The sequence below is a fragment of the Melitaea cinxia genome, chromosome 17 (genome assembly GCF_905220565.1).
Source record: "Melitaea cinxia chromosome 17, ilMelCinx1.1, whole genome shotgun sequence".
NCBI lineage: Eukaryota > Metazoa > Arthropoda > Insecta > Lepidoptera > Nymphalidae > Melitaea > Melitaea cinxia.
In genome coordinates, this window is record NC_059410.1 from 2,811,881 (window position 1) to 2,827,875 (window position 15,995).

The following is a 15,995-nucleotide window of genomic DNA, read 5'->3' on the forward strand; positions in this document are numbered from 1 at the left end:
TACTGTAGTGTGCCTACGATATAACAGTATGTAATCCATTTATTAGAGTAGTAATAAAGTATATTTTCAAGCCTTCGGACGTGTTTAATTTAATAGCCACTGATCTGCACAGTACATGGCGACCCTGCCTGTAACAGGAGATCAGCGCGCTCGGGCACCGCATACGTACTCCTTACGTGGAGTGACTAATAAAAAACAATGCTCGTGTCACAGTGCAAAGAATTAGATTGTGCTATTGAGTGCAATTGCGCAATTATATTAAAGCTGCAAACGATATTTAATTAAAATGTGCCAATCAACCCAGAATAAAGAAGAAGTGTTTCTAAACCAAAACGCAGCCGGTTCTAACTCAAACAGTGGAAACGATGTACAAATGTTGCACTGGAATTTACTATCATTTTAACTATTTTCACTATTTTGAGTGGCATTATATTAATTTACTACGTTTACAAATTATATAAAAAATGCCATACGCGATGGATAAGACAAGAATTATTTGCAACGACGTTTAGAAGTTCGAGGAATTTTGGTAGACAAGACCGGAACGTCCCATGTATGCGAGCTTTTGACCCAGCCCAGCGGACCCAGCAAGTAGCAAGTGATTAGTGAATTTGTGAAGTGCGTTTTCTTTTTTTTATAGTGCGTAATACATATAAAGGTGCTTTTATAATGTGTAGTTCAGTGCGCATAAGGAGGTATGAAAATATTTAGTGGACTGTAATCCTTATTTTATTTAGCTTATTTATTTAAAACTAGTTTGTGTTTATATAAATACCATTATGATAATACCATTAATATATAATAATATATGATTGTTAATGGCTCAAGATCTTGATCGTATTTTAAATGAACTTAAGTCAATTAAAAATTATCTTATTAAATTAGGACCTTTTCGGAGTTCGACGCAGGATATAAGTGGTAAATATAAGAAAGCCCATGAGTTATATGATTACTTTTTGTGTATTGTTAAGAATATAAAAGAGGGCGTAACTAAGGAGGAAATAAAATCCTCTGATTTAAAAGATTTAGAGCTAACATATGGACAAATAAACCATATTTTTCTTAGAATAAAGGAACTGTGTTCAATTTCTACTGATTGTACTGTCGTTGAATGTAAAAACACCTCTAGCAACATGGAAAAATTTAATTTAAAAACTGCAATATCTTTGCTGCCAGTTATGACAGGTGACGAAAACGTCACAAAGCAATTAATTAGTAATATCGAAATGTATTCGGATATGATTGATGAAAACGGAAAAACCTCCCTAATAACTTTTATTTTAAAGTCTAGGCTGTCAGAGAGTGCTAAGCTACGAATGTCTCAAAATTATACATCAATTTCAGACTTGATAAAGGATATGAAGTCTTTTTTACTACCAAAAAAGTCTGATACTGCGATCCAATCGCAGTTGCAGCGAGCAAAACAAGGCGGGAGGACTATAGAAGACTTTGGTAAGGATATTGAATCTATGTTTGTTGATTTAACTATTTCTCAGGCCGACGGCGATTCACAAAAATACGAAATTTTGAAAACTATTAATGAGAAAAATGCTATTAAAAGATTTTCGGACGGCCTGCGAAATAGTCGAATAAGTACTATTATAGCGGCGCGAAATTATGTCACATTACAAGACGCAATTAGAGGCGCAATGGACGAGGAATTATCAGCGCAGCCAGAAGGAACAGTTATGAGTTATGGAAACACAAGAGGTAGGTCATCAGTTTATAATAACCATAATAGTCGTGGTTATAGACAGAGATATTTTAACAGTTATAACAGACGCCCCGATTCATCTTCAACGGCGTTGGCTACAGTTCGCGGTAGAGGTACGGTAACAAATTTTTCACGTCATAGTACTCGTACTAACAATAGGGGTCGTTCATATTCTCGTCGCGGGAACCGTAGCAATACAAATACTTTTAATCGAGGCCATAGGGTTCAAGGTCGTGAAAATCATATGAATATGATTAAATCGGCTGAGGAAACCCCTCAGGAAAATAATTGCAATATAATTAAAACAGATCATTTTTTTCGTCCATAATAAAGATAATGTAATATGTAATAATATTAACTCTGTTACTATGAGCGTATTAGACGTTCCTCAGAATTGGTTAATTGACACCGGAGCCTCGTTGTCCGCGGTAAAGTATGAGAATTTGATCGCGCTTAACATTCCATTCCAAATTGAGAAAATTTGTATCAGAGGTATAGGTGGCAACATACATTCCAAGGGATATGTTTATTTAAAGTTAAAAGTAAATGATATTGAATTAACGCATAAATTTTACGTATTTGAAAATCTACCCTGTCGAACCGACGGTATCCTAGGTCAGGATTTTTTAAGTAAATATAACTGTATTTTAAATTTTGAATTAAATACCCTATTACTTAGTACGAATATCGGAACTACTGTTATAAAGTTACAGATGGGTCAAATTGGTTATAACAATTATTTAATACTATCACCTCGATGTGAATCCTTGCATTATATTGACACAGATATAAATCAAGATTGCGTAATATTACCACAAGAATTATGCGATGGAATTTATTTAGCTAGTACATTAGTAACGCCTAAACAGGGAAAAATACCGTTAAAAATTTTAAACACAAGAGATGACGTAGTAAAATTAAGTTATTTTACGCCAACGTTTGATTTATTAAGTAATTATGAAATTTGTTCTTTTAGACCAAACTTAGTTAACGCGAATCGAGTAAAGAAATTATTCAACTTATTAGAATTAAATCATTTAAATGAGGAGGAAAGAATATCTATTGAGAATATATGCGCGAAGTATTCAGATGTATTTTATATTGATGGAGATAAGTTAGGAGTAACTAATATATACAATCAGTCTATACATCTTAAAGACAATGTAATGCCAGTTTATAGTAAACCGTATAGGATACCAAAATCATTAAAACCCATAGTAGATCGTCAGATTAGTAAAATGTTGGAAGAGGATATAATAGAAGAAAGTCAAAGTGAATGGTCTAGTCCCCTTCTTCTTGTACCAAAAAAAAGTGAGACTTTAGGCGATAAGAAGTGGCGCATAGTAATTGATTATCGAAAGTTGAATGAAAGAATACAAGACGACAAATTTCCTTTACCAAATATCAATGATATATTAGACGCTTTATCCGGTTCCGTATATTTTAGTCATCTCGATTTAACACAATCTTATTATCAACTTGGCCTTCATCCAGATAGTCGAAAAGTAACCGCATTCACAACCGATAAACAATATCAATTAAAAAGGTTGCCAATGGGTCTAAAAACTAGTCCTAGTGCGTTTAGTCGAGCAATGACAGTGGCAATGTCTGGATTAAACTATGAAAAATGTCTTATATACCTGGATGACCTTGTATGTTTTGGCCGAAATATAGCTCAACATAACAAAAATTTAATAGATATTTTAGAAAGACTACGAAAGGTAAATCTAAAGCTAAATCCACAAAAATGTGTTTTCTTAAAAAAAGAGCTATTGTACTTAGGACATGTAGTTTCGGCGCAAGGTATAAGTCCTGATCCTGAAAAAACAAGAGTAATAAAAAATTATCCTAGGCCATGTAATAGTGATGAAGTAAAGCGGTTTGTTGCCTTTGCCAACTATTATAGAAAATTTATCCCTAATTTTGCTGAAATCACCATACCACTTAATAAATTAAGTCGTAAAGGAGTTGAGTTTGTATGGACGGATGAATGTGAAAACTCATTTTTAAAACTTAAAAATTGTCTTGCATCCCCACCCATATTACAATACCCAGACTTATCAAAAGATAATGAATTTATTTTACACACTGACGCGTCTGGGGTGGCAATCGGTTCAATGTTGTGTAATAAAAATAATCTACCCATAGCATATGCAAGTCGCACACTTAACAAGGCTGAAATTAACTATCCCACAATAGAAAAAGAATTGCTGTCTATAGTATGGTCAGTACGTTACTTCAGACCCTATTTATTTGGTAAAAATGTTACTATTAGGACTGATCACAGACCTTTAGTATATTTGTTTAATATCAACAGTCCCAGCAGTCGCTTATTAAAATTTAGGCTGAGTTTAGAAGAGTATGATTATAAGATAGAGTACGTGAAAGGAGCGAATAATGTGGCTGCAGACGCATTATCTCGCATAGTTGTGACATCAGATGAGTTGAAAGAGGTGAATAAACATATCGCATCTGTAATGACTAGACGGATGAAGAGAATGCAAGTCGATGAATGTAAAGATACCGATTTGGTCGATAACAGTTCCACAGATTGCAGGATTGATCACCCTAATGTCGTGGAATTGCTTAAAAAACCAAACTCGGGAGTCGAATTTAGATACGAAAAATATAAAGCTAGTTGTCATGATGATGTATGTATACAAGATAAACAATTTTTATATTTACCATCGAAGTATACAATCTATAGCGATGTAGACACCCGATCATGTTCTGCGCGAGCCGCATTCGTGAGGGGCTTAGAGTCTTTTTGTAAAAAAATAAATGTTGACGAGTTATATATTGTAAAAAATAATAAAAACAATCTATTGATTGAATGGTTAACCAAAGAAATAAATAATAATCCAAAGTGGTCCGGACCACGACTTTGTGTTATTAATGGAGTAATGAAAGTAGATGACGTCAACGATAGAAGAGTGATTTTAAATGATTTTCATTTACTACCCACAAGTGGACATGCAGGCGTTAGGCGCATGCTAAATAATATTAAACGATATTATTTTTGGCCAAACATGTGTGAAGATGTTAAAAAGTTCGTAAGAAGATGCGATAGCTGTCAAAAGCAAAAGCACTCCTTACCAACTAAACAACCCATGGAAATAACAACAACAGCTAAAAGCGCTTTTGATAAAATTTATTTAGATATCGTTGGACCATTAGAGAAAGATTATGATAATTTTTCATACATATTAACTGTTCAATGCGAATTAAGCAAATACGTAGAAGCTTATCCTTTAGAAACTAAGGACAGTGTTAGTGTAGCTAGAGCTTTTGTAGAAAATTTTATTCTTAGGTATGGGGTACCGCGAGAAATTGGAAGTGATCGTGGTACTGAATTTATGAGTAGTACTATGACTGAGGTATGCAAGTTGTTGCATATCACACATATTTCATCCACTGCATATCACCACGAATCTTTAGGATCTTTGGAAAATACTCATAAATCTCTTAATTCTTTTTTGAGAATACAAACAGATAACAATTCTAGACATTGGAGTCATTGGTTGCAATATTGGTGTTTTTCGTTCAATACAACCGTACATAGTGAAACAAAGTATACACCTTATGAACTTGTTTTTGGCAAAAAATGTAATTTACCGAGCAATTTATTGAATAATAATTTAATAGAACCTTTATATAATGTAGATAATTACCCTAAAGAATTGAAATATCGTTTGCAAAAATCTCAATTTGATGCTAGGCAAAATTTAATTGGAAGCAAACAGCATAGAAAATGTATTTTTGATAAATATGTAAATCCTATAACTTATAATAAAGATGATTTGATCTTAGTTAAGAATGTAACAGGAAATAAATTAACTTGTCCAATTTATTCAGGACCTTATAAAGTCTTAGAAGACATGTCATCAAATGTGAAAATTTTGAAAAATGGTAAAGAAGAAATTTTACATAAAAATCGTACAAAACTTTACTACACTTGATATTATATAAATTTATTCGAAATTTATGTCATGTGTAAATCCTAATATTGTATTATAATACAAATTATTACTTACATATATGTATTGTTAGTTTAAGTTAAGAAAAAAAAAAAATGTAACCTTAGTATATTTTTTTTTTTTTTCATTTTATGGGGCGTGTAGTGTGCCTACGATATAACAGTATGTAATCCATTTATTAGAGTAGTAATAAAGTATATTTTCAAGCCTTCGGACGTGTTTAATTTAATAGCCACTGATCTGCACAGTACAGTACGTTCCCTTATCTGCATTTTTAAAATTTTTATTTTAATCAAATGTAATAAAAAATTAAAGATAACAAAAAAAAAAGCATGACGTTAATTAATCAATTATTAGTATTAGAAATTACGGAGAAATAAACGCATACCTGTGTTATTGTGTTGCCAGTTAATAGTTCCAAATAGTTTCGATCGATGGCCCATTGAAGTTTCATAAATGGCTCGTAAATTGTACCTTGAAGTTTTAAAAGTAATTAAAACGTATATTTATTAAAAATACATATATCTTTTATAATTATATACAAATTTATATATACCAAAATACTCATGTGGGCCGAGCATATCGCTGCTCGAGCGAAAAGAATATGTTTTAAAATCTTTTAACATCCGAATTGTGTATTTTAATTTCTCTGGCCACGTTTCTGACGTCACGTTCACGTTCTGAAAATATTAAAACAATATTTAAAAAAAAAAAAAAAAAAAAAAATTAATAAACCGCTATAAAATCCGAAAAAGTTTCATTATAATGATTGAAATTCGTGTAAGCATTAGAAAACAATATGACTACAGATCAATAGATCTGCGACTGCCTAGTGACGCTAGGACGTGGTAAGACGCTTATGGTGATCATCTGACATACATTTTTATACATTTGTTTTTATTTCGCTGAATAGTTACGATGTTTTACTATACTCATAGATTTATCTTATTTGTCGAATACAACATACAATAATGGATATATATAGCAAACGAATGTTTGATTACATAGATTTTTAGCTGTGAGAAAAGCTATATTGATTAGATCGAGAAAAAAAAAACATTTATTTTGTAACATAATGATGCTGCGTGGTTATGTGCATGCTTTATGGCATCAAAGAATATAGCCACCCCCTCTCTTCCCGTGGGTGTCGTAAGAGGCGACTAAGGGATAACACAGTTCCACTACTACCATGCAACTTAAAAAGTCGACCGATGGCGGGATCACCATCCAACTACGCTTCAGCTTGTAATATCCCACTACTGGGCATAGGCCTCTTTCCCCATGTACGAAAAGGATCAGAGCTTAATTCACCATGCTGCTCCAATGCGGGTTGGCGGATATATACCCTACTGTGAGTAACGATCGCTATCAGGTGTACATGATAACAATCGGGACCGACGGCTTAACGTGCTCTCCGAGGCACGGTGGGGTGACCCATAAGGACTGCACAAACACCCAGATCACGGCAAACAGCTGTATGGCCAATACAAATGTTTGTCGTGTGCGGGGATCGAACCCGCAACCACCAGCGCAACAGCTACAATCCATGGCTGTGAGCGTTGCGCCAACGCGGCGTCCAACTGCTGGCTTTGAAATACACAGGCCAAAGACGGGCAGCAGCGTCTTCGGTGCGACAAAGCCAGCCCTGCGGTCACCAACCCGTCTGCTCAGCTTTTTTTTCATTATTAGAAGACAAATTTATACAAAAGAAAAATGTATGCGAAAAAATGAATTTTTTGGTGCGTTTCTCTTCACCTTTGTGCTATTATATAAAAAAATATATATTTATTTTAAAAAATTTAAATATTTACGCAATTTTTTATTACTGCATATTCTCAATTTGTCTGTTTCATATAAATTACACCCTATCTACAAACGTATTCAATGGAATAAATTATATGGTTCAGTAATTCTTATTCACTTCGAAACATGATAGTGGAACGACAAACAATGTTGACAATCATTAGGAAGCATTACTGAAAGCATCATTGTATCAACAATTGAAGGCCACTAGAAATAAATGTGGCCATTATACTGGGAAATTAGTGACTCACAATTTTTTTTAAAATAAATATTTTAGTTTAGAATTCTTAAACTATTTAGCACAGGAGAACCGTCCTAGGACCCCATTGCCAAGTTACTTTTAAAATCCTGTCTCTAGCTTTTTCCTATTCATATTTGTCTATTTTAAGAACTTTGACTCCAGAAAAACCAATTTTAACTACTTTGGAAATCTTTGGTGCACACTCATTTATGGATATTGATTTAAGCATTATAATTTGAAACATTAACATTTCAACTATCGCTAATTTCGCTGATGATAATAAATCCCTATTATGGTATATTTTGAGTCTTGTTGCAAACACCCTTTCCTGACCTGACCCAGGATTTTTGGTTACCTTAATCATCACAGGCACACAACACTACTTAAGGGCAGTGTTATTTAGTTGTATCTTCTCCAGCTTCTCCTAATTTTAAGCAAGATATTTCTCGCCATGCTCTATCTTAATCAATAAATTATATATATCCTTGACAAAGAAGAAATTCCTACTTAGGGCTGCTAAGGGAGGCATTCAACTTAATGAATATATATTGATGTATGACTACTGACTAAATACCTGAAATATTATAAATGCGAAATCATCCCACACTTCTTTTGAGAATTTCTGTAGCTCCGCTTCATTCAGAGCTGGTGTAATTTTTGGTTTTCTGATAGCTGTAATAATTAAGATGAATGCATTGAAATATGTTGTCAGGAAGAGACTGCTGCTATAAAAATATTTCTTTTGTAAATATTTTTAATCTGTAGTTATAATATTTTTGGTGTACAATAAAAAGCATTATTACTTATGTTTAATAAATAATATACTATATTATAAATCTATACTAATATTATGAAGCTGAAGAGTTTGTTTGTTTGTTTGTTTTAATGTGCTAATCTCCGGAACTACTAGTCCGATTTGAAAAATTCTTCGCAGTGTTAGATAGCCCTAGCTATATATCATCACACTAAGATAAATAGGAGCGGTGCATCAATGAAGAATGTTTCAAAATCTAGGGAGTTTCTTTCAAGAAACTATTCCACGCGGACGAAGTCCACAACAATTACATTGATTAAAAGCTAGAGTTGTATTAAAAATTAATTTGTACAAATACCATATTATTTTATTTACAACTTATAAGCCCTTTAGTATTATTTCTTATAAGGTTTTTACTATTACTAGCGACCCGCCCCGGCTTTGCGCGGCTGCAAAAATTATCAGTGGTCCTCTACAAAATTATGCATGTATTATACATATAACTCTTCCTTTGGAATCACTCTATATACTAAAGAAGACCGCATTAAAATCCGTTGCGTAGTTTTAAAGATCTAAGCATACCGACAGCGGGAAGCGACTTTGTTTTATACTATGTAGTGATTATCTAATTATCCTGTTCTTTTTAATAAAAAAGGGATAATATAAAAAAAAAACTAAGTTTATAAATGTTACCATTTGTGTATTTTTCTTGATAAGCCAAACTGTCTTCAACTCTGCTCATCAGCAGACTTGTGAGGTTTGTTTCCGGTGTGTAGAATATGGAACTAGGACCAATGATGGAGTTTAACTCGACTGGATCCTAAAAATATAAATAATGACTTATGAAATATGTGTGTGCGTGTGTGTGTGTGTGTGTGACGACTGATAACAAATCCTTTGCAGCAGGGGTTCCCAAAATTATTTTGTCTACTGCCCATTTTGAGAATAAATTATTTTATAGTGCCTCCTTTGAGCAATCTTTTAATGAATATTAGATGATGTTGACAAGTTGTAGTCGAGAGTCACGAGCTCAGTCGATGTCTAAGAGATTAAATTACAAATCACTCCCAACACCTCTATGCAATGCCACTATTTTTTTTTTCTCTTACAGCTCTTCAGTACTGCAGCGTCCACAACAAGGGGGCGTTATCGCCCACTTTGGAAATACTGCTTTACAGTACCCGTATTGTATATTGTTAGTAGTGAATGAGTCACAGAAGTACCTTAATATAATAAATAAATGGATTCAACAATGCAGGTGTCATATGCATGAAATACTAAACTCAAATAAAGATACCCATAATTGAAAAAAAAGGGTTTAGATCATAGATGTTTGTTGCGGTCTGTTTATTTGTGCATGTATGTTCTGTGTCTTTCTGGACCTCCGATACAGGATTCACATACTAGTAAAGATGGAGAGGCCTTTGATTTATAGGTACTTTAATAAAAAATTTAATGTGGTATTTTGACTGTTGAAACTCAAATATTATAGGAGGATATCAACAAATACTATAACTGTTTTAACACTTATACAAAACATAATAGCAAAAGCTAAAGCATTTTATATGGTTCGAGAGTATTAGTGATATAGATGCATAGGTTATTGGGGCTGTTTTTCCTGCATGACATGACTAAATTTATATTAATGGCAGTTTTTAAAAGTTTAGTTAGTTTAGTTTTTAAGAATCTGCGTTCCAAATTGATGGTAGCTTCACATTAACCATATAATCTTCAAAGGATTATTATAATTATAGTTTGTTTAAAAACCGTTGTTGTATATAAGTTATTTGAAAAGTTTAAAAGCAAAGCCTACTTGAATAAAGAAACTTTTACTTTTTATTTAATTGACATGAATCTAATTTGAACTAATTCAAATAATAAAAATTAATATTTATGTATTAAGGTCATCTCAACATGAATGTAACAATGAAACATTAAGCAGTATGAATACTTATGTATAAAGGATTTGAGTAGTTGGAATAAAAAATTACTGTATAGAATAAAATACTTAAATATATAACTACTATAACAGATAATATAATACTTACGTTTTGTTTGATATTAAATTCATCGTGATATCTTGTACTCGGTACCAGTAAGTATTCTTTAAAAGAAAATAGTGCTATGAATAATATAACTGGTGATATTATTTCGATCGGGGTGTGTATAAATCTTCTAATTCGTACGATCAAGTGCTTCCACAAAAGAACTTTTAATGTCCCTTTCATTTTTATAAAATTTCACTTCTAATTAAAGACACGACTAAACAGTGTAAAAAGTAACGTTCCCTTGCGTTCTCCAGGTTCTAAGAAGTAGTTTGTTTATTAAACATAAAATGACAGAGAATAATTGTTCATTGTGTTTGGTAAATAGCAGAATCGCTTAAACAAAACTACTAATGTGTCAAAAATGATATGTCACTTGTACGTGCGTCATATGAAACTGACATTTAACTTAACTAAAAAAAAAAAAATATTATATTTTTCATTCTACGTGACATTGGTGAAATAGTTTGTGCTATCACTGCGCTATTGGAAGCTAATATACAAAAGAAATTAATAAAACCTTATAATCAGAAATTAAAAAAGTAGCGCCTTGTAATTGGTCGTATTTTTAACTAATGAGAATAAACTATAAAGGTTGTCTGTTTACTTGCGTTCTCTAATATTCTATTGAAGTATATTCTATTGATTTAACCAAGTATGTTAGTGGGCTATAAACCCTGTAATAATAAAATTTTAATACTCAGTGTAAATTACCTTGTTTTTGAGTCACTTTCTACATAAATCATTGCTTGGTAGGAAATTAATTTTAAGCCACATTTTCCGTTACATCCATCCATATTCCATCCGTCCATATTTCCGTTGCAGCTGAATTTTAGTTTTTATTTAGTTTATTTTTAAGTTCGTTCTCAAAAGAAGCTCAAAGTATTAAAGTTATGTAAGCAATGTGTGCAACCGATTTGATACGACACAGTAGGATGAATTCTTTTCTGTTTTTAATAAATTCGTGCTAACAATCATTTCTGCGTTGACGTATAGTGATGAACATCTTATGCGTAATTGATGTTACCGCATTGTGTTGCAAAACATCACGTAAGAGGATAATATCCGTTAAATCATTTGTTATATTACTATAATGTTTCAATCGTTATAGTTGTAATAAGCGAAATGAATAAAAAATGTGATAAAGCTTGCACACACGCATCAGCCTCAAGCTACCCATTGCCTATATCCATATACCCATACCCATATAGGCCTCTCTCCATTTAGGAGAAGAATTGGAGCTTAATCCTCCACGCTGTTCCACTACGGGTTGGCGGATATGTTCCCTACTATGAGTAACGATCGCTATCAGGTATTTTATGATAACAACTGGGACCGACGACTTAATGACTCTCCGAGGCGCGGTGGGGAGACCCACAAGGGCAGACATCCAAATCGGAAAGAACTATTTGAACAAATACAAAGATCCATTCCGAGCGAGAATCGAATCTGCAAACGGTTGGTGTTTTAGGCGACTACGCCAGAGCGGTTGTTTGTGATAAAGCTTATGAGAAAGTATTTTCCGTGTTTATACCTGTGTCGTAATTAAAGCCATTTTTAATGAAATATGTGTAGTCACTGTAGATGGAAAAAACAATAATTGAATTTTAATGCGAATAATAGGAACACGGGTTAAGACTTGTTAATTGAAAATCAAAAAGAAATTATTAATTGAAATTTTTATGATTACACAGAGAAAGATTTTTTTTCTTTATATCCTTATGATTACAACAGTCCGTTAAAAAGATTTTTTTCTTTATATCGTAAAATAACCCTAAAATGGTCGTTGTCACTGATTTAAGCAACCTTCGGGTCCTTCGATTATTTTTGATCGCTATGCTTTTATGCATACTCACAGTGTTGGCATGTTTATGCATTGAAAGTATATCTGCCTGTAGATCTCAAGAGGATATTCTTGCTATGAAAAACAACAAATATTTTTCCAATAGCTCTACGTGGGGTGGGTGGATTCCACCACATGGGAATGATAGTTGGAAGGTTTGGGTTGCTTTATGGGGAACGGAAAATTCTTCAAATTTTGACAGCACCGAAGAAGGTCGAGGACCAGAAACAGGTTGGCCTACATATTGGAAGGGTACGTGTTGAGAATCCACTAAGAGTATTTAATTTATACTTTAGGATAGTTAGAAGGAATATTCCTTGAAATGACAATAATTTAACATGACAACTTTTCAAAAAAGGAGGAGGTTACTCAATTCGACTGTATACATATATTTTATTTATTTATTAATTTATTTACACTTTCGCACACTAATACAAGGTTTTAACAGCACCACAAAAGATATATAATTTTTTTTATGTATGTTCGGGCATAACTTCGTCGTTTATAAACCGATTTTGATAATTCTTTTTTTGTTGGAAAGGAGATATCCTAAGTGTTGTACGATGATAAGGAAACCAGGACCTGATGATGGGATCCCAAAGAAATCGAGGGAAACCCTCGAAAATCCGCATAACTTTTTACTGGGCGAAAGCCGATGTTTATTGTGTGATCACATTTAAATTTCATCGAGGTCTGATTACAACTTTTGGAGTAATCTTTGATAATGCGTATTTACCTACTTGACTATTTTTTTATCTACCTACGTAGTTGTCGATGTAATTGAAGTCGGTTTTTTTCCTTTGCCAGCAAAAACAATTCATTAATAAATATGACCGATGAAATGCTATCTCCAACGACAGTGCCGCAGTCTCGCAGAAATTCGACATAAAAATGTTAAAGTTTTCAACCAATGAGTAGAAGAGTTAAAGCATTCATCCCTCCTAACTTAACCATATTTTTAAACTTCTCACATTTTTGTTACGATTACAAAATTAAAACATCAATATCTGGAAAATGACATTTACTGTACAGCCTATATTAATACGGGGTTAGACGCCAGAGTCAATCGTGACTACTGCGTCAAACCTTCACCAAAATGATAGATAGGTAACAGATCTTAGTAATAATACGATATACGCATACGCATGTCGATGTTACTGAATATTGACAATTTTCAAAATAATTACCTTTTTTTCAATTAAAAAAATAGGTTTAGGAAAAGGAAACGCCGGTGTACCGCCACCGCCTTGGGCTTATGTGCCATTAGGTTACGGCAAACCAGCGTTTTGTTTCCTACAACCAGCTAAAGGTGACTGCGAGTTTAATTTAACCAGGTAAATATATATCTACTTCTATTACATTTTCAAAATTTAAATTTTATGGTATATAGTTTTGTCTTGGCCTTTGGAGGGCTAATTCACTTGTCTAAATAATTGAAATTGCGATTGCAGAGATTTTATTTTATAATACATGGACCATAGAAAGAAAAAGATTCATAGTAGTGCACATAGCAACCATTACCACACTCCAAACTACTGAAATCAATTTGAAACTTGCTTTTACCCGCCGCTTCGCTCGCATTTCATTTTTTTTTAATAAAAAGTATCCTACGTTACTTTGAATACCTCCAAGATAATAGTGTACAAATTTTCATGACGTTCGATTAAGTAGTTTTCGCGTGAAAGCGTAACAAACAAACTTACATTCACATTTATAATATTAGTTGGGATACCTATTATATGAGCGAAAATGTTAGTATCCTTTCTCATTTTTACCTTATAGGCTTTAATTAAACAAGTCAAAAATAATGTAAAACAGCATTTTCTTTATGGAAGAAACATCACAGAACACACAGAAACAACTTTATTGACCTGAAGGTACATACTTAACAAACGTCGAAAAAATCTACACGTCAAAAAAAGCTCATGGTCGCAAATCAAGGAACAATTTCAAAATTGCTACGTTAACATTAGATACATTACAAACTTAGCTAATGTACCCAATTTACTATTAAGTTTTAACTTTTTTTTCGTAGATGGGGCTTCAATCCAACACACAATGAATGTCAATTGTTTGAATATAGCGGTTGCGGCGGGAATGAAAACAACTTTACTGATAAAAAGAGTTGCAAGACAGCTTGTGTTGACGTCCCGTCAACCGGATGCGAAAGTAATACCAAGACTAACATTGAGGAAATTATATTTGATTGAACATTTATTAAGGGTGAATTTAAATAATATAAATAAATATAAATATAAAATCTTATAACACATACACGACCGTCTGTTCCCATGCTAAGCAACATAATGCTTGTTACAGGTAACAGCCGACTGTTATAGATATATATTTTTTGATAAATACATATAAATACACATATCACACCCAGACTCAGGCGGGAATCGAACCCGCAACCCGTGGAACAGAAAGCAGGGCCATTACAAACTGCGACAACGGGCTAGTCTAAAAGTCGATGAAAAGTCTTAGTTATCTGTCTCATTACGGCATGTTTCTGATACGTTTTATTTTTCTTCTTTTCTTCGTTCTGTTTGAAAATAACGCAAAACTCCACTTTAAATGTCTGATATTTTTATTCACGTTTGACTCCTAAAGCTGTTGTTTATGTGACGCGATGTGAAATGGGTCTTAAAGGCTTTTTATCTCAATGATAGGCATACGATGCCATCAATTGGAGCCAAAAGCTTAACGTGTTCTCCGAGGCACGGTGGTGACGCCCACAGCGACAGACACAGACCAGTAACAAATTTTTATATAACTTCATAATATCCATCCGTAGTGATGTGACCAATGCGATAGGTAGATAGATTAGGCGAAGAAAAGGGAAAACAAATAATATTAAATTGTATTATAATAATTTATTAATTTAAACATAATTTATTCAATTATAAAAAAAGCGTAAAAATAATTTATATGTACCCGAGTTACCATAAATTTGTCAACTATATATAAGCAATTAGGTAAAATAATTATATTGATTTTGATACTAGCTTACTCCGCAAACGTTGATAATAGGCCTGTTTTGACATTTGTCATCGGGACGTAAATAATGAAGTATAAAGTATACGACTCGGTATTAGATACCCACGATAAATCGATTCAAGTTTACGAGTATTTTATCGAATGTAAAGTGCAATTGATTAAAATTTTATTTTATTTATTTATTACTTCTTGCATAAATATAATCAAACACTTTTACGTAGTAAAAAAAGGTAAAAAAACAACAGTATAAGAAATAAAATTAAACAAAAGGTAGTTACAATGTTAGCATGCAAAGGCGGTCTTATTGCTTTAAGCAATCTCTTCCAGACAACCTTAGGTAAAAGGAGATTATTAGTAATAAAGTTCGGGATTGTGCAAAAGTAGATTAATAATAATTAGATTAATTTTAATCAGTAATTTAACTTAAACTTTAATATTGTAGGTAATTTGAAACGTTACAATGGTACAAAAGGTCGTCTTTATTTTATATTTTTATATTGTTTTCTAATATTTACACGAATTTTAATCATTATAATGAAACAATTTTTTCGGATTTTATCGCGGTTTATTACCGATATCAAAATTTTATTTATGGCTTTGAGCCCCAATACAATATTTAAT

At 32.7% G+C, this 15,995-nt stretch overlaps 1 protein-coding gene across 1 annotated transcript in view; it reads right to left on the reverse strand.

Moving 5' to 3' along the window:
• Positions 1 to 10,927, reverse strand: part of LOC123661798 (phospholipid-transporting ATPase ABCA3-like) — a 62,186-nt gene extending 51,259 nt beyond the window's left edge. Inside the window, exons 1-5 of the mRNA XM_045596738.1 lie at positions 10,538 to 10,927; positions 9,183 to 9,309; positions 8,310 to 8,407; positions 6,248 to 6,371; positions 6,080 to 6,165 (exon numbers count right to left, since the gene is read on the reverse strand). Of these exons, the coding sequence (XP_045452694.1) occupies positions 6,080 to 6,165; positions 6,248 to 6,371; positions 8,310 to 8,407; positions 9,183 to 9,309; positions 10,538 to 10,717 (615 nt within the window). The 5' untranslated portion in view covers positions 10,718 to 10,927. The remainder of the gene's footprint in view (positions 1 to 6,079; positions 6,166 to 6,247; positions 6,372 to 8,309; positions 8,408 to 9,182; positions 9,310 to 10,537) is intronic.
• Between the last annotated feature and the right edge of the window lie 5,068 nt (positions 10,928 to 15,995).